At 45.9% G+C, this 27,464-nt stretch overlaps 2 protein-coding genes across 2 annotated transcripts in view; one reads left to right on the top strand and one right to left on the bottom strand.

Annotated features, from left to right (window-relative positions):
• The first annotated feature begins 11,672 nt into the window (after positions 1-11,672).
• gdnfa (glial cell derived neurotrophic factor a) lies at positions 11,673-21,294 on the top strand. Its single transcript, XM_054757383.1, has 3 exons — positions 11,673-12,094; positions 12,470-12,722; positions 18,031-21,294. Exons 2-3 carry the CDS (start codon positions 12,491-12,493, stop codon positions 18,570-18,572), a joined length of 774 nt encoding a protein of 257 aa, XP_054613358.1. The 5' UTR covers positions 11,673-12,094; positions 12,470-12,490; the 3' UTR covers positions 18,573-21,294.
• LOC129170139 (WD repeat-containing protein 70) overlaps positions 20,256-27,464 on the bottom strand; it is a 36,553-nt gene continuing 29,344 nt past the window's right edge. Inside the window, exons 14-18 of the mRNA XM_054757382.1 lie at positions 26,739-26,839; positions 26,570-26,649; positions 25,328-25,444; positions 24,098-24,260; positions 20,256-22,867 (exon numbers count right to left, since the gene is read on the bottom strand). Of these exons, the coding sequence (XP_054613357.1) occupies positions 22,780-22,867; positions 24,098-24,260; positions 25,328-25,444; positions 26,570-26,649; positions 26,739-26,839 (549 nt within the window). The 3' untranslated portion in view covers positions 20,256-22,779. The remainder of the gene's footprint in view (positions 22,868-24,097; positions 24,261-25,327; positions 25,445-26,569; positions 26,650-26,738; positions 26,840-27,464) is intronic.

Below are 27,464 nucleotides of genomic sequence, written 5' to 3'. Positions count from 1 at the left end.
TTTACATGATCAAGATTTTTGGGGTCGATGATTGACTAGTGAGTTTAAACAACCCGATAGAGGGAGGTGTGTCTATTTAACCGCTTAGGTCCAAAGAAGGGCCCTGACGATGTTGCTATATGTTGACAACAAGCAAACAGCACATTTCATTTTAAACGCCATAAAATCCAAAGACTTGTACGACAAACCAAAGTGTCTGTGTGTCCCTTCCGTTGTTTGTCTGCTGCAAGCCCGCACTTGTGCCAGTTGTTGGTAACCTGAATTTGAACGCAGCATCCTAACCTGCCGCCAGCTGGCGTGTCACCGGCCGCTTACAAGGACAGTGTGGCGTTTAAGCCGAGAACGGGTCTCAAAATTGGAGCGGGTGAAGGGGATGTGGTTGCGCAAGCGTTCAGACGTTCAAATATGTTTTACCAACATTTTCTAGACAGACTTTTCCTCTTAAGGAGGTACGCTCGGAGCGGTTCAACATCTGACACTCAAACCTTGACCCCTAACCCCAGCGTATGTATCTTGGACTATCAGGTGGACTCCAAACAACTGTTCCCCTCCCCGAGTGAGTCACTACACTATTTGCTACATGTCAGGCCTGCTTCCAGGGCTGAACGCCTTAGCGATTAGCAAACAAACACCACCTCTATGGTCCAATAATCACGATAACACACACGATTATCCCAACACCCTTCTGCACTTCTTAATCAGCTGCAGATCACACACCCACAATTATTATTTTTTTTGTTGAACATGAAACAACCAAGGTTGTAATATCTAATTGGCTCCTATCTGATATAACACCACAACTGGTTTAATCCCAAGGATCCACTTATACAACCAGTAGCGAGCACTAATTTCTTTGACCTTGGAAGTGAGAGTTTCCCATGACCTCCTATCCTGAGCCAACTGATTAGATTATTGTGGCATTAAGTCCGATTGTCTGGCAATAAGCTCCGCTCTGTTCTGTTGTTCTTAAGTCGCTCCTTATAAGCTATTCATCAAGCAAAGTTCAAGGTTGCCTTCCATGTTTGACTCACGGGAGAAAACGATACCACACACCCATGTGATCCTCGTCTAACAAGTGCCGTTATCATTATGATAGACTGCACTCGCAGACGACCAAACCATTCCTGTCCTCGAAGAACAAGAATTTGAGGCTACAATCCGCACAATCGGAGAGTAGAATTTCAGTAGAAAAATCGGCGGGCCCGCCAGTCGCTTCCAAAGTGTTTAACTTCAACCTTTAACATAAAATCTGGTAACATGACTTGCAAGTCGTCAGAGTCGGTCAATCTGAGACAACCTTTTGATGGTTGAAGTAGCGTTCCGCATGCAGCGATCCAGGCAACTTCCTCACCGGTGGTGCCGAACAAACACAAGTCAACAAATACGTGACACACAACTTAACCTACCCACTGCCCCGTGTGGGACGTAAAAAAAGGAGGGGCGTTCACATACTCTTTAATAGTCAGTGTGTTATTGTTCATAGTTCATATCATACGTATGTCACACGTCCTTTATTCATGTACGTTCCGGGGGTCTTATTCAGTATAAAAAAAAATCAATTAGGTTATTTGATGCGGTCTGATGTTTAAAGTGCTCCGGAACACGGGACACAAGCACATATAGCACATATAGTATGACACTTTTACAGATAAAAGAAGACAAATAATTCCAGGAAGACTGTTAGAATCATAAGCTCAAACTAGTGTGCGTTTATCAAATATATAATCTGGCCACCACCCACTAATTTTATTAACTCAATGCGGCCCGCGAGTTAAAATGATGTCCACCCCTGCGTGAAACCCTTTGCGACACAGCGTCAAAGTTAGGAGGTGTTGGTGGCACGTTTCAGACTGTTCCAACTATCAAATCAAACATATTGCTAAAAACGGGTGTATGCATGGATTTGAAAAAAAAGACACCGCAAATGTGTTCCAGCGTTGCAGTTTGCGTAATCTTGCAAGCAAATGGCGTCAGGTGCATGACCTCATCAGTGTCGTTACCAGGGAAATGCCAACGGAAGAGTGAGGTGTGAACGTATCAATAGATCCTTCCGAGAACAAGCTCCAAGGTGACTGCGTGACGTGATTTAGTGAGAAGTGACTATGCGGTCATGCTGCTCTGATCAGCCGAGAGCGACGTGATCCTCTTGGTATTACTGACAGCGCGGTGCATGACGACCGTCGCTGTGTGCGCCTATAGTCTTTCTCACGGGCCTGTGTGCATGAGGTGCCGATGCATGTGCGTGTGTGTCACTGTGCATTGAAATGTAAGAACGCAGGTTGTTTAGCCACATGCTCCTGTTATCGGATTGTCCGGCTCACCGTAAAACCTTTTAGTCGTGCAGCAGAAAGGAAGAGAAAATGTTACTTTTTTTTTTTTAACCCAGCGGGCCCGCTTCAGGCTCTTGTGTGTTTCAACACATACCAGGCTGGATTAGAACTGGGAACCGGATCTCACCCTGGCTGGTGTCACTCCCAAAGACATCGTCCACTCTTCCCTGGCCAGGCCCACTGACCTCGTTACTTTTGGGGGCAGAGAAGAGCTGTGACACACCAGAAAAAATAAGTATTAAACCGCCCATAAAACAAATGGTCAACATGATTCGTGACTAAACCACCAAGCTGGCATGTGCAGCGATGTGGAGCTACAGAATCTGTTGGCTTGTTTTCACGCTGGTCATGTTTGTGCTGCCGCTTGCTGCTCAGCATTTGTCCCAATGCCCAATTAAAAAAAAAAAAAAGAAAAAGGAAAAATACGATGTTTCTTCAGCAACTTGAAGCAGCTGCCCCACATAGCAGGGAAAGGACGGGGAGATTTCGCTGCAACAGAGAAAAAGCCTAGCGAGGGATTCTGTAAAATTGCCATATCTGAGCCGTTTCTTCAGTGCATTTCACACAGAAGCCGCCAGTGTCTAGTGTGACGTACAAAATACTCGATCGACTGCGACAACTGCTTTCAACACAATGCATCAGAAATCTCTGCAGGTGGTATCGGAAATTTCTTTACATGAATTACGCTGATATCGGAGCCCGATACCAACCTGGGGTGGCATCGGCCCCATCCCTATCTGTTACAGATCGTGATACCTCCGAAGATGGAAAATTGCCGGGTTGACTTCCTCCCATTCGGCGTCGCTGCTGCTCACACAGATTAGCGACAATGGAAAAAAGCCAGGAAAAAGATGGCAAATGAACGCATACGCAATCACTGCACAGTGGAATCACCGCTCTAGTATCACACGTTTTATAGAAGCAGCAAGCTTAGTTCACCACAACGCCCTCTGCTGGCACTGGCGGGAGGCTTCCCCACTGGTTCCATACTGCAAAAATCACCACTGCTAGAGGTTATAGTCAAAGTACCTCGCAGTTGAAAGAGGAGACGCTGGTGTATAAAACAAGCGGACATGCTAACTCCACTTCCACCCCGGCACTCAGCCAGCGCTGTTTGTTTAGTAACGCGGTAGAAGGAGGCAGCGGCGGGCGCTCTTTGAACGCTAAAAACCGTAAAGCCGGCATTAAGGCTGACACGGTGCCACCTCCAGGGGGTGGTGGGGGCCGGTTGGGGGGAGGGGGCCCGCATGTCTGTCGCTCCGATGACAGCTGGGGAAGGTTAAAGGTCAAAGTCGTGCCAGGTAGATGTCAGAAGCAGGCAGTGAACGTCTTTATGCAACTTTCTTGACCGTTCACCCTGGTCCCGCTCATAAAAGTGCAATAAAAATGCAACATATTTAAATTTAGCTTAGTTTTTCTTTCAACTTTACTGCAGAAAATTCCAACTTCAGATCTAACCATGGATATTTTGTTGTCTTTGTATTTTTTTATGCGTTTATGCTCTTTATGTCTAATTGGGAAAAACACTAACTATACAATATTTTGCGAGAAATTCTAATAAGAATGGTGATGAGCTTATTACAGCCTTGCTAGCTCATTCATTGGTAACACTGATTTTGATGTATTATGGTTTTGGGAGCAAATGACAGTTAAGTCAAGAAAATGTCGTTTTTTTTTCCTGACTTCATTTGTGTGACGACTCAGTGGTCGTGGGAGAGAGATTAGTGGCAGCGGCAGTCACTAGTAGGGTGATAATTCACCCTTGACCAACACAGAGTTCTTCACACGCCCTGCAGCAATCGCCAAGGCCTGCAGGAAGTCATCCCCATGTCTAAAAATGGAATGAATAGTAATAATGCCACAAATGACCCTCATCTAAATGTACTGCATAATTCTGGGTGGCTCAAAAGCTTCAACAGGCTTCTAGACCCTCCCCTTTTAGTATAGATGTGTGTGTGTGGGAGAGATTTAACCTTACTTCCTCTTGGCTATTTTTAACCGTGTCATACTCCTGCCTGCACTGTGATAGTACCAAGTGATCTCATTTACACACACACACATGTGCGAGTGTGTATTTTTGCATCCGAGAAGCAGCGACTGAAAGGTTTGCGCAATGAGCGAAACAGATGGAAGAGTGGCGCCGACCCGAGTGCCACAATGGCTCGGGCATCTGGCTGAGGGCCACATCCCAATTGTGCCATGTCCTAATAATGGATCAGCTGACTGTTTCAACGACCTGATCTGTGTGTGAGCGTGTGTATGTTTGATTATACAACACACACATGCACACTTGCTAAATAGAAGTTAATACAGAGATGAAGCTTCGCTGCTGGAGACGAACTGAAAGGAATGATTATTTTAATGGATTAAAAGAAACATTCTTTTACACAAAATCCGATTTTTTGACCGAACAAGCGGCATAGAAAATGGATGGATGGACATTTTGAGACCTTTACATCTCCTCCTAAGAGCAAATGTGCAGCAATATAAGAACTCAATATTGTCTTATTATTGAAAATTGCCTCAGTCTGATTGGATAGAAAAAAATGTTTGTGTAAAATTGTCTTAAACAGCTTAATTTGCCTTCTAATAACAACAATAAAGGCCTCAGGCATCAAGGGTGAGGTCTCACGGACACAAACAGGCGGCGTTACGCTAGGGTGCGGTCTCCCGAATACCGCTAAGTGTTTCCTTTCCACCATATACTTCGTCATACCGGGATATCATCGTCATCACACATCAACGATATTGTTGTCAAAAGTTTGTCGAGATCAAATGAAACACTAATGCTGGGGTCGGGACATGCAGCCACATATTCTAAAATGTATTTCCGTGAGAGTCATATAATATTTTTTATCATTGAATATAACTAAATGCGTGTATTTTTAAGCAGGACCAACAATTTCTGAATTGAATAAGTGTCTGAATGTATTCTTTGTAAAAACGCTGTTAAATCAATAATAAATCAAATGCTTCTTACCATGAATGTGACCTCTGGTGCTGCGTGGTTTTGCACTGCACTCCTTATCTTTCTTTTTGCGTCAAAAGGCTCTGCAGAATTAGCTAGCGGACCATTTGATCAAAGGAGGGAAGTTTACTTCTTGACCTCTCAATGTCCCGAGTGGGCAATTAATCAGTGATAATCGAGTTTTGGTGTCTGACCCGGAAAATATCGAATGGACAGCTGGTATAGGCTCTGGCTACCTTCGTCGTGGTAGAAAACTGATGGATGGATTCAAACGCACGAGGCCGTTTTATATTTTTAACGTTATTTGTTGACGCTGTGATTTCTGTAATGTTTTACTTTAAAATGTCAGCAAAAGAATGTTTCATCTGTAAATGTTATAGCGTTAGGGAATGTCCGAGATGTCATCAAAAGAGCCACATCGGGCTCCCGAGCCACAGGTTCCTTACCGCTGCACTAATGGAATGAAATATATGATAAAATGCATGTACACCCTTTCAAATGCAACATACTTTTATTTACCAGGAGTATTTTTCTACCGTTGTAAGATGTGTATTACATGACACTTATCGTTTGGTAGACTATAACATCAGTGTGAAAACAGTGCCATCGTGTGGTGGAAAGTATGAACTGCCTCAGTAACTGTATGACATCATACCAGGGGCTCCTAGATAACTGATTTATAGAAATCTGACTTGTGGACCTCCTTATAAACACATCAAAGCGGGATCCCGCATAGTACGGCACAGATTTACATGTGGGAAGTTACCGGGGAAAATGTAGCAAAAGAGAACGTGGCTCGGTTCAGAGTGAGTTGTGGAGTTGTGGGTGGTGGCCGGTCTGCGGCGAGGCGGGGGGCGGGGCGGGCGGGGGCGTTTGCTTGGGCGCCGGGTCGCTCCTCTCGTGGGCCCTGTTGTGCGGTGCTTGCTTCTCTGTCCCTCTCTGGCGCCTCTGGCTTGCGTGCTTCGTGGGTGTGGCCGTGCTCCGCTCTATGTGGGGTCCGGTACTCTTGTGGTCGCCGTAGTGTTGCTCCTTGCCGGCTGTGGTGGTATGCGGGGAGCGCGTGGGCGCGGTTCCCGCTATTCTGGTGGCAGTCGGATCTGCCTTTGGGCGTGTGGCTGGTCCGTGGTGTTTGGCGGTTTGGGGGTGACGCTGTGGACGCTACCTCCGGTGGGGCTCCGGTCTTGGGGGGCACTGGGGGTATCGCCTCTGGGGGGTCGGGTGGGCCGGACTGGGCATCCTGGTGGGCCGGGTAGGGCCTCTGGTGTGTCCTCCGGCCCGTGGCTTGCCCGAGCCTGGGCTGTGGTGGGTGGCCGGTCGGTCATGTGTCCTTGGTCTCCCCCTTCTCGGTTTGAGCGGTGTTGGGGTGTGGGCATGTGGGGCTCCCATCCTTCCTGTTCCACTGCACCACCTCACATACATATAGGACTTTGGGGGGTGGCCTACGGTCGGGCGTGGTTGGGGAGGGGAGTTGCCTTGCGGGGCTCCTTTGCCCCTGCCGTGCCACTGACCTGTTGCCCCCCAATTTTAATCGCACAGTAGACACTTAAGGTTTGGGGGGGCTGGTCAGGTGAGGGGCCCACCGAGCGGCAGCTGTCCCCCGATTTTAATTGCATCATTAGCTATCATCCACATACACCCCTATCATATACATGCACACAGATACACCCCCTCAGGGACACAGAGACCAGCTCTTCATAGATGTCCTCTTTTATTTTACTTTATTTATTTTTTTAATTGCATAATAGACACAATCACACCTTATCGCATACACGGGTGGAGTGGGCTGGATTGGGGTGCCTCGTGCCTGTTCCGCGGCGCCTGCCCGCCAGGGTCGGGGCTTGGTCATGCTTGCGGGTACTGTGGGCCTGGGTGGCGGGGGGGGGGGTGTGCCCTGGCGTCGGGCCCCCTGGGAGGGTTGTGCTCTGCCAGGCGCTTGGGCGTTTGTCGCCGCTGCTCTTTGTGCTCTGCTGGGCCATTGTCTGTGTCCTTACCTCCCCCGGTCTGTCTGCGGGCTTGTCGGGGGTGGGGCTCCGGTGCGCGGGGAGGGGGGGGTGCGCTGTCAGCTCTGGTGGCATGTGGCTGGTCAGGCTTCTGCTGGCTGGTGGGGTCCGTCGGCTGGTGTGCTGCTGGTCTCGCCTTCTCGGCTCTGGTGCTTGGCCTCCCTGTGGCTTGGGTTGGGGCGCTCCCACTCCCTCTCCGGGGTTTGCTGCCCTGCGGGTGTCGGCTGGCGCTGTGTGGTGGTTCGCCTGGCTGCTCGCCCGTTTGCCCGCCTGCTTGCTACTCTGTCTGCCTTGCTGGCGGCGTCCTACCGTTGGGATGGTGTGGCCTGGTGTCTTCCTGCTCCCCGGTGGTCCGCGACTGGGTTCTGGATTGTATGTCTGGGACCCCGGGGTCCCCGGCTCCACTGCTCCTTGGGTTACCAACGGGGGATAGAGCGAGGCTTCCGGGTGTTGGGCAGTCGACCACTGTGTGTGCGCGCGTGTGTGTGCGCATGTGCGCATGTGTGTATCCGTGTGTGTGCGTGCGTGTGGGTGTGTAGGGGTGTGTATGTGCGTGCGTATGTGTGTGTGCTTTTATTTATTTATTTATATTAGTTATTTATTTTGGGGGGGGGGGCATACAGGGGTTTGCTCCGTGGGATCGGGTCTGGGTGATACATCTCTGCCACCCGTGCCGCCGCCGGGTGGGTGGGGGGTGTGCCTCCTGCATCCCTGGGCAGGGCGGTCCTGTGTCGCGGGGCGGGCGGGGGCTGGCTCCGTTCCCTGGGGTTGGGAGTGGCGGTGGTGGGGGGGATTGGCACTCCCGGCGTGGGCGGGCTTCTTTCCGGTTGTGGGGGCGTCTCTGGGCCTGCCGGTGTGTGGCCCCCGGTACTCGTCTGCCTTTGTGGGGTGTGATCTCTCGCTGGTCTCAGGGATTGGCTGTCCTCAGGCCCGCCGGCGCCCTGTCTTTGGCTGGTCTTGCCGGGGGAGAGGGCTCTTTGGGCTGGCTCTTGGGGCGCTGATCTTTGTGCTGCCTGCCCCTGTGGGCCTGGTGGCCTTCTGGCGGCGGGGGCTCGGCCTGGCTATTTGGGGCGGGGCTCTCTGGGAGGTGGAGGGCGGCCCCTTTCCTTTCATGCATTCTCAGTAACAATTACACGCCCACACATTCTTGCACCTTTAAATATATGAAGTCTTCCCCACATACAGAGATACCTGTACATATGCACACTCACAGTACATACGTACTTCTCCACATTACTCACTGAGTTAACCAGGGTGTTATTATGTTGTTGGTTTTATTACAGCGACGGTGATATCAGCAGTATGACTATAGTTTTTTTTTACAATGATGTGCATTACAATAATTATCATTCTGTTCACTATCATAGATAATCATTATCCCCGCACCCCCCCTTTCTTACAACACTTTCCAATGCTGTGTTGTAGGTGCGAGTAGTGGATGTGTGCCTCACGCGGCACATGATGATGTTTGGAGCAGCTACTGTATTAGTCATGTTTCAGCCCCCAAAACACTCTCTAGCGAGCCTTTTTATCTGCATGAGACATCGGAGTGTCATCAAGGGGACTTCTTGGTGACTCCGCTCTCGAGGAACAATGTAGCATCTGTGTGAGCTTACAAGCAGCCAAAAACGGTCACATAAAAACATACGTAATCAATGAGGCTGATATGAAAGGGTTTCTCGTGCGCAGACGTTCAGTCATTGGACGCTAAATGTTCCACTGTGCTTTTAAGAAGCGATGCACACTGTGTAGATAAACAACTAGTGATGCCTTTTTTTTTTTTGATGTAAGCGCATACGGGCCTTCTGCCGCCCCTAAATCACACGGACTAAGCTCACGTTCACATTTGAAACAAACGCTGGTCTGCTGCAGACTGGAACCGTATCTCACACATGCATCCGCGTGGACAGCTTAAGTACGTCAAAGGATTTTCATATCAATCACACATTAAGCGGCAATGAGAAGCTGCCGCGCTGCCTTTTTGGACGCCAAAGTGCGGCCTTCCAGCAAAACAATTAGCAAGAAAGCACAGCAAAAACGAGGCCTGTAGGCAAACCACATGTACACAATACATGGAAAATGAGTGCTGTCATGCACTTCAATGCAGCCATGTGAGGACTTGACAGCCAGGAATTCTTACAATGAGGACTTGGCTCAGCACCCTGTAGACCTTTAAGAAGGGGGCATGGCACAACCAGATCCTCTTCTGACGAAGGAAAAAACGTGTATTGACAGGAGCATTCATCCCGAGAGCAAACAAGTTGGAACTTTTTTTTTTTTGTCAGGTTGTGGATTTTGGGTGTACGAATGGCAGGGTACTTCCTGGAAACCCGCTCTCCTAAATGAACACACACGATTTGTTGAATCATATTGTTTTTTCCAGTGTTTCCTCTGCAAAAGGGACGGTGCCCCACCAGATAGCGCTTTTTTTTTTCCATCATGCATTTTATATTTAATACAGACAATTTCAAATTCCAAGGTCTCCCCATCCTTACAGTGAGGATTTTAGAGTCATTTGCTTAGTCCGACATCCTGTTCCTGACACTAGTTTGTTATTCAAAGTTTCTTGGCCATAGGGGCAGTTATGATTGAGCCCTACTTGAACTCTGTCTAACAACAAGTGGCCAGCAAAAAGAACCAGCGTAATTCTAGGCGCTTGCTAGATAACGCGTATTCTTTCAGTTAACCACCATGATGAATCACGCATGAATTTTTAAAACATGTTATTAAAATGTTACCAGTGGCAATAAGAGCCTTCAATGGTGTTTACACAACACTTAACAAATCAAGGGAACAAAAATTTAGTTTTAGCCACTTGTTTGCACAAAAGCAGTGCTTTGGAGCCTAAAAAATGCAAACATTTAAAGACTTCTCTCAAAGTGAAAGCCTCTGACAACGGCAATGTCAGCATTTACTGTTAAACACCGAAAAAAGGCCATAAAACAACCTTCTTCCCCAACCTCGCATCAGCATTTGTAATAAAAGTGACTGTTGGAACGCATGGATTAGTTGCAGCTTCAGTAACACTCATTTGTTTACTTTCCATTGTTGAAGCTAACATGCTAAACGGTCAACGAGACGAGTGGTTGCTCACCGAGTCGACTCTCGGGGAAACACAGCCCCTACAGTAGTATTGTCACGCATGTCACGCACAAAGAGCTATAAAAGGATCAGCATAACCCAGGATTTAGGCTACACTAGAGCACATCCATGGAGTGGCATTACTTACATTACTAACATTAGTTCCACACCAGCCAGTGATATTCAAACGATAACAAGCAGGTTCTTTCCAAAGTAACAATGCCGACTAGTGGCCTGGCATGCATGATACACCATTGGCGGTACAATAAAAATAGTTTTGAGTACTTTGGCAAACCCATCCTGTGAGTAACCTCGGTTTTCGAACATCCCGGGTTTTGTATGATTTGGATTTCAACAGAACCTTTGCCTGTGTTCTCGTACATTGCCTGCGGTATCGTATCATATGATGCGTAATAAACTGTTGTATTTTACTCTGTGATACGTTGAGTCTTGTGGTATTAATAAAGATGTTTACAGACAATAATCCCACCATTGCTTGTGTATCCAGCCATGTTGTATGCACGATACAGTACTTAGTTGACACAACAATAGCCTGTATTCTTTAAGGCTCATTCATTTGTCAAACTTAAATGAGAACATTACACAAACTAGTCCATTTGCCTCAGCAACACCTTCCATTCTGGCGAAGAAGAAAAAAATAATGAAAGCTGACGTGGGGTAAAGTTTACCAACAATTATTGAGATTTTTTGGTGTGGAACAAGAGTCATTGAAGTGTTCATTTATCTATTTCCTTTAGAATTATTTATTGGATCGTTTTCTTCATGTAAAACTATGATTATTCTCAATTAAATGTATTTTGTGTTAATATTTTTGGTTGTCTTGAACTGATTTATGTAAATTACTTCATTTCCTATGTTTTTTCCCCGTCTGACCTTTTGGAACGAATTCATAACAAAAACCGAGGTACCACTGCAGTTGTTATTGTGATCTTCCAAACAGGCCCGTGTAGGCCAGCAAAGCCTTAAATCATCATATTTACATAACCATAAACATAACATTTAGCAAATAGCAAGAAGCAGCCAGAGTGGGAACCTGACACCATGCATCCAATCATGCCCAGATTCCACATACTGAAATCCAAATCCAAGGACATCAGGATGTGTGACATAATCCCTTATATATCTAAAAACTCTAAACAGGGTGGCTCCTGGGGGTTGTTTTTGGAGCGCCATGCATCCATCCAAGCGTGGCTGCTCTTACTCACGGTTTGCTCTCGCAGGGATCATGAAAGAGGGGGCGGACACCAAGCGATCCGAACGTCAGCGCGCACGGGACTATAAATCTCTCCAAAGTGCCAGCGGAGCGCGGCTCGGCGCTGCTCCACGATGAGGACGACAGGCGTGGGAAGAAGCAGTTAGAGCTGGACGACATGGAGACCAATCGTCCCGTTTGGTTGCGTTTTTGGTGTGAGCTTGGAACGTGGATGTAACGGCGCGTCTGGACGTCGTGGAAGGGTGGAAACTAACACTTGGTGCCTCGTTTTTACTCCGTGTCTTCATGAGTGCACCCCGAGAGGCGCAGCGGTCCAAAGTGCGCACACTTTTGGTGAACCGGATCTGGACCTGTGTGCTGTTTCTCCCCTGTTGGACATAAACTGTCTGCTATTTCTTTTTGGATTGAACCTATTCGGGACAATACATGCGTTTGGATTGTAACAGCAGCGACTTGCAGGTCTGCATGGGCCATATTTAAGGTGAGAAGAACCACGCATGTTTAACCCCTCTCTTTATTTATCACACGTCAATAGACGAGTCACGTCAGCTTCGGCCGTCCACGGCCGGCTGGCTCACTCATTGAGGAGGAGGCGCTCGCCAAAGCGCTTTTGGTGCCGTCATGCCTCGTATTTTTGTGTTTGAGAGACACAATCTCATCACCTGATATCACATGACAATATTGTCCAGTAAGCGTCAAATGTGAGATTGGTGCAGGATGGCGTGCGTAAAGTAAAGAAAATTCACTTTTACGCACGCTTTTACGCACCAGTGTACACCTCCAGAATGACTTACCTGATTCATTTTACGTTGTAGTCCACTCTTTAACTCAAGCGTTGTCCACAATCCCCACACAGCTCATAGGAACTGAGTCTAAGATGAAGTTATGGGATGTTGCGGCCATGTGTTTGTTGCTCCTGAGCTCTGTTGCTACACGGCCTCTCTACCACCAAAGCACCCCGCAGCCAGCCAAGAGGACCTACCACTCCCCCCACAGCTATACTGAACCTGCTGCACTCGACTCTGCGGAGGACAAAGAGGAGAAGTTGTTGTTGTTGAGGCAACACCACGAGGAGCACAGCCTGCAGGAAGTCTCCATGGAGGATCAATGTGAGGTTTGAACGCGCATCACACGTTTACCTGCACTGCTGTACAGAACACACTAGAAGTTATGCTATTACAGAGACTACACGTCCTTTTACATGTTGGTGAGGATCTGAATAAAGGTGCAGATTCTGGAATTTATACACATAGCTATTACGCCCACTCCAGAATGCAAGTAAGAGAGTCCGATTCAAAGTGAAGGAGGAAATAGAAGAGAAGAAACAGACACACAAATATGGCACACAATCAAAAATGGTACAGCTCTGTCATCTTATGTTATCGTGAGTGGACCTGGCAGTAGTAGGTCTAGTCCCCGCGTGCTTGGTCTACAAAGCAAATAACTGCTGGGGTCTCTATTTAGCACTGGGTCAAAAACATTGGCGTTAACAGCTGTGGCTGTGGGCAACCTCCTGACGTCGTTTTTTTAAATTAACACCACAAGATGGCAGTAGTAGCATTTTTGAAGCATCATGAGTCGTCAGCATCCAGCAGCTTTATCTACTTTGCACGAGCTTTAAAATGCAGCTTCTCAGCTGGCGGTGTGAAACGTGTGCTTGTTACACTTGCCATACGGTCGTTTACGATCAACTCATCAGCAGTATCGATGCTGGATGCGCAGTTTGCTCCTTACCCGCTATTACAATTGCTGCTGTGTTTTTTCCCCCCACTTTTTCCACTTTCTCATGCACTCCAAATCATTATTAAAGTTCAACAATTAATTTGTTATATATGAGTTTTCACATTTGGGAAAGAACATAGTCTTTTCTGCTTCCAATTCACGGCCCCTCATCTTGGCGATTTAGGTAAACACCCTTCAATAAATAATAACTTGAGTTGCTGCATTACCTCTTCCAAGGAAGTCAGAGTTCTAGTTGCGCATGTTTTTTGCGTTAGCAGAACTACATTAACACTGGGACATTTGGTGCAGATCTGGGTATAAGTGCACAACTAGGGATTTTAGGTGGAACTCTTTAAAGGTGTTTGTAGGAATCACTTAAATAGTTTTTGCATAATGCGTTTCATTTTCAGAAGCAGTTTAGCCTTGGCAAAGGTCTGCTGTGTCATATTTGGTTGTTAGTACGCAGGATTACGCAAAAATGCGAATGGTCAAAGAAAAAAACTGCATAAAAAAAGGTGAAGATGCACCATTGTAGGCCGTTTTGCTTAGAAATGTATGGATGACGAAACATACAACCTGATGACAAAACAAGGCAAGTGCAGCGCGTACTGAGCCAAGTCAGTGGTTGTTGTGTCCTGGCGGAGGTCTGCCATTCACTGCAGTACACAGCATGTGCAGGTTGCGTGTTGCAAATTCATTCATAAGTCCAAAGTTGCTCATCCATCTAAAGAAAGAGCAAGTTAAAGGATAGTAAAGCGTTGCAGGGAGATTCCAATTGCTGATTCATGGCTGCAGCCTGCTCCTTGTTACATCACACTCCACTGAACCAAACCATGATGCTAAACATGCTCACCTCTCTTCCGCTGTTTATATTACTGCCTCTTGCCTGCGCTCCGCCGCCACCACCACCACACAGAGACCCGCGACCTTTTACCCAAGCGCGCCAGAAGTCAGAAATCCTGCTGGAAACAGAGCGGAAAGTTTGACGCTTTTTGTATATGTTGGTTTTAACAGCCACGGAGGGCAGGGGATTTATTGTGTTTGGAGGAGAGTGACACTGCATCATCTTCACCCAGGAGGACGGTGAACAAGATCCAACTAGAATAGAACATTTGGATTTAAGCTACCACCAGCGCGACATCAGCCAAGATAGCTTAAACAACGCAGCATGTAAAGACATAACAGCGAGGAGTGAACAAATACAGTTTGCCGTGGATGCCGAGGGATAGCATTTGTGTGCTTCTCATTAGTTGGACTGTTGCAGAACAACTTGCCTGTGTGGCTCACAGCAGGTGCACAGTGCCTGTCCATCAAAAGCTGCTTTTACACTTCATGATCACTACTCACTAGTGACCCAATTACCAGCAATCACTCCCTGAGGCCGTGTAAGAAGAAACATACACACGGAATGTTGGTACACTCAACTGCTTTGTTGACTAAAGAAGTCAAATGGGAGATTAAGATACACTCAGGTGGCATTATTCTGCTTCTTACGACTGGCATGGAAGCAGGGGCTCAGAACATTCAGGAATTTTCCCCATTGTCAATCAACTGCCCAAGCGTAAATCACACCTTATGTGGATAAAAAGCATGCATATTCATAACAGGGCAATTCAATTCACACAAACGTGCCATCTAAATCATCTAAATGACGACTTAAAAAAAAGTAATTAATGAGCTGCATCACAGACAAGCATTGACATTTTACTCAAACAACACTTCACTCCCCCGACCCCCAGCGAGTCTCACAGGGCGAGTGGGCTATGCTGCCATGCTTCTTGCCGCTGACTACCGCAGAAAGAGCAATTGCATTAATTGACATTTCTTTTGACTTTTTATTACTCACGATTGTACGGTCGCGTGAGCAAGGGTGCCGTGTTTTTGATGGACTATTTTACGTAAATCTATTTTAAATCATTTCTATCACGAAAGCCCTGCATGGAGAATGACAAAGACCTTTGGAAGTTTATTTAAAGCTGAAAAACACAATGAGGAGACTAATTATACAGATAAAAATAATTTTAAAAAAGTCTGATTTCTTTAAAAATGTTACCACATGGCCCAGAACATGGTGTGTATGTGTGTGTGTGTGTGTGTGTGTGTGTTTGTATGGAAAAAAAAAAAATAATAATCACCTGAGAATTGCAATCTCAATTCTAAGCAAAAATAAAAAAACGTCTTGCATAATGGTGCAGCCCTGCTTCCTAAGAGGCTTTTCCTGTGTATCTTACAAAGTTGACAGTGGCCTGGCAGTCGTACTACAGCCAGTACGTGTGAGCACACTGGAGCTAGAAAGTGACAGTTCAAATACTCTAAGTGCTTATTTACAGAATGTTTTTAACTGAAAATTGTGGAAAAACCTGCGTCATTTTTGCTGTTTTGGAGCTTGAAAAAACATTGGGAAACAGGTGGAAGTGGAAGGTGGTGTAACCTGGCTACTGTTTTTGCTAGTGGTGATCTTTGTGTTGGTGAAAACAATGAGTTTTAAAAGACTTTGCATGTACAGCACCAGTACTGCAACCAACAGAGCCACACTCCTCAGATGCATCAAAATCTAATATATTTTACTACTAAAAGTAGTATGACAGAATCATACTAACAACAAAAGCAAGCATACATGATAAAATATAAGTGAGAACACAATAAATATCAGCACCAGTTCATCTGCATAATGTCAAATACAACGCAGTCAAAGTTTCAATGTCAAAGTGACATTGCCAACTAGTGGGCTGGCATGCATATTACGTTTACGTTTGTTGTCACTTGAATGGGATTGCTTGATTGCCTGATCTTAAACGGCGACGTGGTATTTAAACAGTTAAGACCCGCCTCCTAACAGCATGTTGGTCAAATCAGCTGTAGAGTACGGACCGGTCAGGTGGCGTGTGCTGTGTCAGAACTGATCAAAGGGAAGAAGAGTCAGGTGACACCTCCGAACCACACCACCACCTGCCAGACATCACACCGACGCTTGGCGACATACAAACCACACACACGCACGCACGCTCATTGCAGGCAGACTACACAGAGCAGGAATGTAATTGTAGATGCCCTAATTGTTTCATTTTACAACGTCTTCATAGATGATTGTTCCCAGAGAGGATGCTTGTGTGTAAAAGAAACATGAGGCTGGAAAGACTTTGGAGCTGCTCCCTGTTAGCAGATGAGCAGATCATCTTCTCCCATCTAAATAATTCCTTTGAACAACAGATCCATCAGACACTTCAGTGACAACACAAAACAATGGCAGGCGTTACAGCTCACGTGCTGGCTACATTTTGATAAGAGACTCGAAGAGGCTGGAATGAAAGTAAAGATTTTACACCCACAACATGTCTACTATCAGTGATGGTGGTGTTTCTGATGGGAACTTTTACACCAAAGATGGACTTGCAGTGGGAGGGGGGGCTTAGCTTTTTCTATATATGGTATGTGTACACAACAAACTGTATCTTAGAACAGTTTAGGGTGCAAAATTGTAGGTAGATAGGTAGGATGAAAGGAAAGTAGAAAGGATGGGCGGTACGTTGGTAGGAAAAAAGGAAGGCAGGCGGGAACATAGGTGGGTAGGATAGAAGGAAGGAATGTAGGGTGGAAAGACGGAAGGTACGAGATTGGGTCTGTGAGACGAGACATGATTTTAACATTACTTTTAAGAAAAGTACAATGAAAAAATATATTGCAGTGCACTAATTCTACTACTTCTCCACTCTTGTGTGTACGCTAGCGGCCCCGCCTCCACCCACTGAGACAAAGAGACTGCATTTTTGACAAAAGGGCTCAATCTGTTCATGCTGTTCTATGGAACAAACACGCCAATGTGCTGAAACCAATGCACAGAGTGAACTCTCTTCCTGCCTGTTTGGAGGCGAGAGATGAGAAAAACAGACACGCATGCACATGGCAGTATATTGAGGCCGGATAAATTATCAAGTCAGTTTTCATTTATTGTGATTAATTAATGAATTTATTATCATTCCAGTCCTGGTGTTTTGTTAACAAAAACATTTGTCCAGTTTTAATCTCTCGAGATCTTGTGACACCCTTAATAAGTAGTGTGGAAGGAAGCTAGGTAGGTAGAATAGTATGTAGGATGGAAGGAAGGTAGGTAGGTAGGTAGGTAGGTAGGTAGAAATAGAAATAATGAAGAATGTAGAAATAATGGAAATTGAATCAATCCATTCAAGGGTAAAAACCTTCATAAACAGTACATGAATGTTTTCAACATTCTTAATTGTCATACAAGTGGAAAAAGACAAAAATGCACTCACCCTTCGGACATGCAAAAGTAGACTACAACGTGGCCTAAGAGGTGAGAGTCTTCCAAAAAAAAAAAAAAATGCAGCACTTCACTTGCTAGTGTACTTTGTTCTGTTATTATTGTTCTTGTTGTTGATTTAGCCTGTTTGTACTGAACAGGCGGAACACAGATGCTGTTTCCTGCTCTATGGCCGTCATTACATTTTTCCTCCTTGCCAACACTAACACTCTTTTGTGGAGGCATCACGCAGTAAACACAAAGAAAGCTCAAGACATATATATGCTGAGATCTAGCAAATTTTGCAGAGGGTACGCATTATTTTCTTGCGTATTTTTCCACAAAATGTTGGTTGAACTATGAGCGGCTTTTCAGGGTTAAATGTCCTGTCTGCTCAAATCAGTACAGCTGATAAAGTTGACTATGGTTTCTCCCAGATGACACAACGGGTCCTGATTCCGACCACTTTGATGACGTCATGGACTTCATCGAGGCCACCATCGGCAGACTGCGGAGATCCTCTGAGTCACGGGGCCAGAGGGAGCAGCGGCAGAGGGGAGCAGCAAACACAAGAGGCTCGAGAGGCGAGGGCAGAGGACACGGCGGCGAGAGGAGACGAGGCCGGAGTCGAGGAGGCGGCAAGGGAGGCCGTGGCGATCGAGGCAGGGGGAGGACGTCAGGACAGAGTCGAGGTTGCTTACTGAAGGAGGTCCACCTCAATGTGACGGACTTGGGTCTGGGCTACCAGACCAAAGAGGAGCTCATCTTCCGCTATTGCAGCGGTCCGTGTGCAGAAGCCGAGACCAACTACGACAAGATCCTCAACAACCTGAGCCACAGCAGGAAGCTGGACAAGGACGCGCCCTCTCGCACGTGTTGTCGGCCCATCGCTTTTGACGACGACTTGTCCTTCTTGGATGACAACGTTGTGTACCACACGCTCAAGAAACACTCAGCTAAGAAGTGCGGCTGTGTGTGACAGGACGGATCCATTTTTGGAGGGAAAGTACAACCATCCAAGCTAGAGCCTATCCCAGCTAATTTTGGTGGACTACACGCTGGATTGGTCAGCAGGGAGAAAGCAAACAACAAAATACTGTTACAGTTCCTGCCTTTTCTGAAAAAAACTACTCAAACAAATGACTAAAGTTGTTTCTTTCTTGTGGAAAAAGTCCAGGAATATCACTTTTTTTTTTCCTTTCTTTCTTTGGTTTCTACAGAGCCACACCACCAGGATTCAGCAAAGACCTTTTGGCATCTATAAATGTATAAATGCAAATATATATAAATCCCTAACTATATAGCAACGCTTGTGTGTAAGAGGTATATTTATTAAGACTAACTTATTGTTATTTATTTCATTTACGACACAAGTTGTTGTCTCTTATTTATTAAAAAGCTCCGTTTGTCCTGGATGGTGCCAAAGCCAAAACCACACATGTCCTAAAAGTGACCCGCCCATTCAAGCATGAGCTTAAAAAGAGACTCAGGACCAAACATAGTGGTCTCGTTGCCTGATTTTGTGTCATGTGACCAGGCGGAAACATCTGGGACTTTGTCAACTGGTTGCATGTTTATAAGGAGGTGTAAAAAAACAGCACAGGGTCCTCCTGCCAATCAGCTACCCGAAACCTTCTTGTCCCGGGAGGCTTTTCAAGCTTCTGTCCCGCCTCTGACAGACAGGTCTTACTCTCTGAAAGAGGATTTGAAAGCGATCCCCCCTTCAACACGAGTCTTAAGCAAACAACCCCGCTGGCGAAAGGCAGTTTAGGGAGACTTTGGCTACTGTAGCGGCTGTCATTGTACGAGTGACGTTCCAACAAAAGCAAAAACGTTTAAGAGGGGACGTACAGCTTTAAACACGCAATAACTTGTTCAAGAACGAGACATCGCAGATAAAACCCATCCAGAGGCAAAGGGGAATAGAGAGTCCTCCTCCTCGGGGAGGGTCTTGACGTTACCACGGATTAGGGACCAAGGTATCTGTGCCCACCCGGCAACAAGCAAGGCAGCTTTACAGCATCTAATCCCCCCCCCCCCCCACCCCCCCCCCCCCAACACACACACACAGACACAGACACACGTAAATCCACGGCATAGAGATGAATTTAGGCCAAACTGGCTTTTATGGCAGCATACCTCATCAATTGGATCATCTTCTCCTTAGAAATACCGATTGGTCCACAGGGTTTTTTCCAGATGACACCTCTGGAGAAGTCCCAGAAGGATCCCCGCTTCTTTAGACAGCACCAGTGTTTCTTAGTATTCTAGTGTAAGGTTTCTATCCATCCATTTTCTTCTGCTTATCCAAGGTCGGGTCATGGGGGCAGCAGCCTAAGTAGGGTAGCCCAGACTTCCCTCTCCCCAGCTACTTAGTCCAGCTCCTCCCGGCGGATCCCGAAGCGTTCCCAGGCCAGTTGAGAGACATAGTCTCTCCAACGGGTCTTCCCCGAGGCCTCCTACCGGTTGGACGTGCCCTGAACACCTCCCCTGGGAGGCGTCCGGGCAGGCCACCTCATCTGGCTCCTCTCAATGCAGAGGAGCAGTGGTTCTACTCCGGGTTTCTCCCGGATGACAGTGCTTCTCACCTTATCTCTAAGGGAAAGCCCAGCCACCCTGCGAAAACTCATTTCGACCGCTTGTACCCGCGATCTTGTCCTTTCGGTCACTACCCATAGCTCATGACCATTGGTGAGGATAGGAACGTAGATCGACCGGTAAATTGAGAGCGTTACCTTTCGGCTCAGCTCCCTCTTCACCACAACGGACCGATGCAGAGTCTGCATCACTGCAGACGCCGCACCAATCCGCCTGTCGATCTCACGTTCCATCCTTGCCTCATTCGTGAACAAGACCCCGAGGTACTTAAACTCCTCCTCCTGCAAGGTTTCCCAAGCTATTTTATTGATCATCAAGCAGACATTTCTTGATCCTTAGTTTATGTACTTTATGGCAGCACACCATGCATTTGAGCATTTTGGGAAACCCTGTTCTAGTTAAATACACAAAGCAGCAAAGGAAATACATCATGTGAAGCATTTGTCAGTGTTAGCAATGCAAGATCCACTTGCGCATTTTCTTGGCATCTTCGTGGGCAAAAAAAACAAAACAAAAAAAGTCATTGTTTTGTTTTGTTTTGTGTTTTGTGTTCTACAACCAAAGCTATGGGCAAACTTTATTTTTGTACAATATTCATGTTTTTTTATTATAAAACTTTTTACAGAATTAAAACTTTTTTCTAAGAAATGTGTGGTGTCTGCTTCAGCCCTGGACGTGACACATGGTGCTCATTTGCTTCGTGGTGTGTTTACATGAACTAAATGTATAAAATTGAGGATGAACGTTGGGGTAGTTGAGGAAGGGGGCGGCCCTTTCCTGCGCTGCATTCCTGAACGCCAGCCCAGGATCGTACAGTAAACAAAAACGCGGCGGCTGTGAAGTGAGTCAAGACTGTTTCCATGGCGGAAAAACAATGATGGACATGTTACGCTTAATACGTTTATACACGGTGAATGCACAGTATCTCACAAAACTCCCCACATTTCAGCAAGCATTTTTATTACAATATCTTCTCAAGGGATAATATTACATAAATTCAACTTGGATATACTTTAAAGTAGTCAGTGTCCAGCTTGTATAGCAGTATAGATTTAGTATCCACTTAAAATGACTCAATTCACAACCGTAGAGAGATTACTGTCTTGCCTTGATAGACATCATTCATCAACATGAATTCCAATGTGTACTGCGACAGCTCTTTGGGGAAACTGGACCGTATGGCAGTTATCCAACATGATAAGGAGCCCAAACACACTGCCAAGATGACAAGGGCCTTGCTGAGGAAGCTGAAGGTGACAGTGGCCAAGTACACGCTTCCAAACGTGAACCCAATTGAGCACCTGTGGGGCATCCTCAAGCGGTAGGAAGGAAGGTGGAGCAGCACAAGCTGTGTAACATCCACCAGCTCCACCAGTGATGTCATCATCGAGGAGTAGAAGAGGATTCCAGTGACAACCTGTGCAGCTGTGGTCTATTCCGTGTCCAAGAGGATTAAGGGCAGTGGTGCTCACACTGACACAATTTGGACATGTTCACTGTGAGGGTACAGCTATTTAGTCAATAAGGACTGGGAATTGACTCATTTTCAGTGGATAGTAAATCTATACTGACTACTCCTAAAGTATAATCCAAGTTTCATTTATGTAGTACTGTCACTTGAGAATATACAAGTAGGAGTTCTACATGGTCATTTATATGTGTACTTTTACATAAGAGTGTGTGATTTGGTGCTTTCGAGCCACTGGGAAAAGCATTCACATGGTCTTCCATATTTGTCCCACCACCATGTCTGTCTCCTATTCACTTTAACAGCCAGGAGACAAAAGACATTCCGTCTGAATTTTATATTGTCTGGATGACATTCTTGGATGACTCCCTCGCCACTTCCACCCAATGTGAGTCACCCAGTAGAAACTCCAGCTCAATGACACCATATCGAGTGTGTGTTGTGTTGTCATTTCTAGGTCTATTTTTAAAAACGGGGCCTTGGTGAGTACGCTTTCCAAGAAGATAGTTTGCATTATGTACGGCAACTCAAATATTTATTGACACTGCGCATGGTCAGTTAGGGAACTCCTAAACTTACTCACTTGAACGGTACTTGACATTTCCACACTATGCGCAACTATATAGTGGAACACAGCATTTTAATAGCGCTGGAAAAAATGAGCTTGTAAATGATTTACTAGGACTGGATGTGCTTTGCCTTACTCAAGTATGCTTTGCTTTATATGTTAAATGTAACTTACTATGTCTGACTAATCATCATTAATGAATCAAACATTGAAGGCGGTGTACAGGAAATATAACTACGTTTCTACCTTCATGCAATGTACTAGGAATCAAACCTGCAATTGCACAACTGCCAGACAGAAGGAAATCTGGATGTGATTCATGATGGAGAGGACAAAAAGTGAATTTGGTCTTCGGAACATAAAGCTGAAAGATATTATACTTACCCTGCACATAAAAACACTAAGTAGGCTCTAAAAAGATACGAGCATAGAGACCCAGGCCCTTGTAGTAAATAGTGGAGCCAGACAGTACCTCTGTTCTGGGCTTGACCGAATGTTCGATAAGCAGCCTCCAGTCCGCACAGAGGCTGAATGAATGTTCCAGGCAGCGCTTCAGATCTTACGCTTCTTCCACTCTGGTTCCTTTTCAGCATCCTCATCCTCCTCGGAATCCTCCGCAAACACGGGATTGGGTTGGGTCCTGCAGAACGACACAATGACAAGGCAGCATGTAAAATGATCAATAAGATGAAGAAGGATGAACAGACTAAGAAATGACCAAAAATTCAATGGAATTAATCATGGAATTGTTGCTTATTTTTGTGCAAGTTCACTTTAATATTTCCATCCAAAATATGTACTGTAGATGACACATTGTATCCCAATGAGCATCCTCAGTTTTTGTTAAATGATCAAGGAAAATGCTCACTCTATTATTAAATAATTTTTTTATGAAATATATGCTTATATTTTTTTTACAGAAAACTGTAAGCATGTTTTTCTATATCATATTTAATTTGAAGAAGAAATTTCATTTACAGTACTTAAGTACTAAAGGTGCTCATGACACCAAAACACGTTAATCTTGTTATTTCCGCCATGAAACATTACATATTTCCGGTGTTGGATGTGTACTCGAATATTGAAATAATTAAATTTTTTTTAAATGTTCGTCGGTTCTTCCGGATCTGGAGGAGGAGAAGCAAGTGACATCTAAGCCAGACGAGCCTACCCGCAAGTTCCCTTGACTACAGGCAGTTGCTATGCCTTAGTTCACTGTAAATTTTTGTTGTTTATTTTTTAATATTACGCCCGCTCATTGTGTTGACGACTTTTGCTCTAAAAGGCGCCATTTACCTTGTCAGATAATCTGCAAACTTTGTGGGACAAATGCTTCAGCACAGCCCCGCAGATGGAAATAAAAAGTCAAAAACACAAGAGACGGACTGTGGAAAAGCGTGCCAAGGTGTCAGTAAGTCAATCCACATTTCTCCTGCTAAAATGCTCCATAGTAGCCAGCCGAGTGCTGGCGGCTAAATTACGGCAGCAAATTTGTGTTATTGCAGACATACTGATGTCTACTGCTTGTTGCCAAGTTGTCCAATTGGTTATGCCTCCATTACTTCCGCATGACCATGACAATACATTGTAATAGCTCTATCCCAATGTATGCTATGACTTGTTCCCTCCAGGTGATGAACTCCACTGGTCTTTTACTAACATCACCTGCTCAGGAGTGCAAACATGCGGACGTGCAACCTCGCAGCTTTGCTCCACGCCAGCATGGCAGCCTGCATGCGATAGCCATCTAAAGCTGTCCATTACCACTCGCTCTGCTCTTTGAATGAGGACCTGCAAAACTAGCGTGCCTCTTTAAACATTTACATGTAATACAGGTGGTGAAGGAAAGGCAGGAAACGGATTTTCTTACTTCTTGTAAGCCGGAGCCACCCAGTAAGGGTTCTCCGAAGCTTCCTTGGCGTGACGCAGGATGGCCTCTCGTGCATTGCTGTCATCAGTTTTGTCCAAAGCGATGTTCTTCACGATAAAGGAGGACAATGTGCCGCCGTGAGCCGCCACTCTGCCGCCTCGACCTGGCAGGAGCCCACAGTTAATGAACAATAAGCTGAGGAAGGCTCCGGTAGTAGCACCAAGACGACTACATATTGATGGCAAAATGAATGTATTGACGACCCTTCTTTGTAGACCTGTTCTTGCATAAATATATTTAAGAGAAAATCAAAGGCAATCATCGTTTCAATATTAGTGAAATAACTGGTGGATTGCAAAAAAAAAATGCAAAATGACATTTTGATGACCTTTTCATACATTTTGGTTTTCGTTGGACTTTCTAGAACAAAAACCGAGGTTTGTATTTTGTTTGATGCGGCCGCACATCTAATTATGTAATGATTCTATGTCGCTGTGTGAACAGACATACTGCACAGTTAAGGCAACATCCTTTTGAAAACTGGCTTACAGCATTTTAGGAGACAACGAGCGTCTAATAAAAAGTAACCAGCGACCCTTTTTGGAACCCAATCAGCCATGCTTGGACTGTGCATCTTCTTAAAAAACACCTTTATAAATCTCCAGAGCACCAATCTGATCCTTGTATTTGTTCTAATGGTTTGTTTGCAGGATTCTTAAATCACACTGAAGTTGTTTTGGCAAACAAGACAAAGGCAGCATGTGGTCAGATAACGTGCACCCTGCTATCAAGCAAGCCACATTTTCTCCCGCACAGCAGACAGCTACGTTCTTGTGTTTCCTGTCGAACCATAACATGTTTTCTTAATGCAATAAACATTCTCATATCGACATTGTTGACAATTCTGCTTGTCTCTCAGACAAACAATATTTTGCAAAACCTTCACCATAGTAACAACTTTTGACACATTTGGAAGCCATGTGTTTGTCTGAATCCTCCAAATATGTATTTCTAACACTGTGGAAACATCAGGCTGTTTGAGGAGATGTGTGAAAAAACTAAATACTGCAGTGATGAGCCAGCTGGAATGCCACAAAGCCGGGGAAAAAAAAGTGGCCTTGGCACTGCAGCTTGTTGGATAGCTGCAGCACACGCGCAAAGCAAGCAGGGCTGCTGCAGCATCCACTATAACATCTGCACAAAAAAACAGAAAAAAGTTTGCGTGGTCACCTGGTCCGGATACAGGAGGCTCAGGTTTGTGGGACTTCTTGGGGTCCAGGCGGTCCTTCTCCAGCTGCTTGCGTGTGCTTCTCTGCCGGGCCTCTCTGAACATGGGCAAGGCGTGAGCTGGGGGAGAAAGAAGGGGAAATCAGTGTCATTAACACGCTTTAGTTTAAGTGCAACATCACAGCTTGTTTAACGGCAAAAATGAGCGGCTTTTGAACTCTGGTCCGAGTTTTCATAAAGATGAGTTTTTAAGAACAAAAACCTACGTTTGCATGGGGACGTGAGTCCAGTTTTTAAAATTTTCCTCTGTGAAAATGTACAGTATATTGATGCTGAGTCTAGATTATCCTTCCACTTTGTTACACATAAATTACACATTCCAATTAGTCTCAATATGTCTGAGTTTTGAGGGTCCACTGTCCATAAAGCCTTGTTTAGGTTCACACTATACACCTTAGTGAACACTATCACAATAAAAGCCCCCCAGCACTTAACACCATGAGAGTGCACGTGTGCATAAGTAAATGTGAATGAGCCACGCGTGTGTGTGTGTGTGTGTGTGTGTGTGTGTGTGTGTGTGTGTGTGTGTGTGTGTGTGTGTGCCTTCTTATCCTGAGGGGCTCCAAAGAGACACTTTAGCCACGGCTTAGATGAAGTGATTTTCCATGGGGTGGAGCAACTATCGCTCTTAATTCCTCTCCACGCCACATTAAGCAAAAAGGTTACTGTTAACAGATTCCCCCGCTTCTTCCTCAATTGGCCCTCTAATTTTCCAGCAGCACCATGGGAGCATCAAGTGCGTCACTCGCAGGGTCACACCTCGGCGGCGTGGAGATGAGATCACATGATGCGGCCGCCCAAACAAAAGAGATAATTCTGTCTACGTTGTGTGTGCTGTTCCGGTTGCCTGGTGTTGTTTTGCGGGGGGGGCAACATGACAGGTAGGGGCGATGTCTGTGATCACACCAGGGACAGATGCCTCTCCTGCCTTCAATGGCGTGACCTGGACGGGAACACGTGGCAGTGGCGTGGAAGACATACTCATCCACGACTCATCGCTGCCCATCAGCTAATGGACAGCCGTGGACGCCGCGTGGTCCACCCCCCTCCACATGACACCCAGTCGAGAGAAGAGCAGCTCTCAGCAGGTTCAGTCTTTCAAGGTCAACTGCTAGAGGTCGACACTATAATTCCCAAGCCACATTGACACTGCATGTGTGGAGGAAGAGATATAGCAATACTTACGTGTAATGACATACTCCTGGGTCAGGGCCTCTGCATGCTTCTGTTTCCGCTTGCTCTTCACGACACACAGCTTAGCCCCCCTGGATGGAGGACAGTTAGTTACATGTCAGCATCATCAGCATCAGTGGACACCGTGAAGACAACTGCACAATCCAATGACAAATCCAACCTGTGGCTTTTGATGGGGTCATAGTACACTTTGGCCAGGCCGTTTCCAGTTCCCACCATGATCTGGTTGAGCTTCGGATGCCACAAGCAGCGCACCGCACTCTGCCATGGAAACACACATATAAAGGAAGAATAAGCGGGAGAAGGAGGTCATCTACACATTACTGTCATCATACCATTCATGCTATGTGTGAAAAGGATGAAGGTTAGATGTGATACAGTGAAGATGAGCTTCAGAGTGCAGCGCTGCTCTGCTTGACTATATTTGGATGTTGGGATGAGAGACTGTGTGTTACAGATGGCCCAGTACCAAAAGGCAAATGTGACCACATTTATCCAGAGGTGTGTGTGTTTGTGAGGGAGAACTGCAGACTACACGCACAGAAGCTGCACAAAGAGCTACTGTGCAATACACCAAAAAGACCAACACATAATGACTACACCATCTCGGGCAACTTCTCCATTCTCCATTCACCCCAATAACATCTGTGATGACCTAATGACATCTGGAGGTATGCGGATTTTTTTCAACAGTACAACAGTGTGGGGGGTGGGTTGGGGTCTAGGACAGTAGTAGTGTGTAGCATGGGGGCTGGGTAGCGCAACCACTGGGACGTCCAGATTCGGTGAGGGTGAAAAGCTGCTTAACGTCCAGCTGTTCAGCTTCCCACCAGGACACCAGGGCAAGGAGCCTCAATCTCACACGCACACATACGCAGGCACGCTC

Source organism: Dunckerocampus dactyliophorus, chromosome 17, assembly GCF_027744805.1.
Source record: "Dunckerocampus dactyliophorus isolate RoL2022-P2 chromosome 17, RoL_Ddac_1.1, whole genome shotgun sequence".
NCBI classification, from domain to species: domain Eukaryota; kingdom Metazoa; phylum Chordata; class Actinopteri; order Syngnathiformes; family Syngnathidae; genus Dunckerocampus; species Dunckerocampus dactyliophorus.
Note: the sequence above shows the minus strand (reverse complement) of the source record. Positions and strands in the feature narration are given on the sequence as shown.

Bases quoted from the DNA above. Each gene is read 5' to 3' on its own strand.
- gdnfa (XM_054757383.1), top strand. From the start codon at position 12,491: ATGAAGTTATGGGATGTTGCGGCCATGTGTTTGTTGCTCCTGAGCTCT. The intron at 12,723-18,030 runs GTGAGGTTTGAA...GGTTTCTCCCAG, and splicing joins AGTCTCCATGGAGGATCAAT to ATGACACAACGGGTCCTGAT.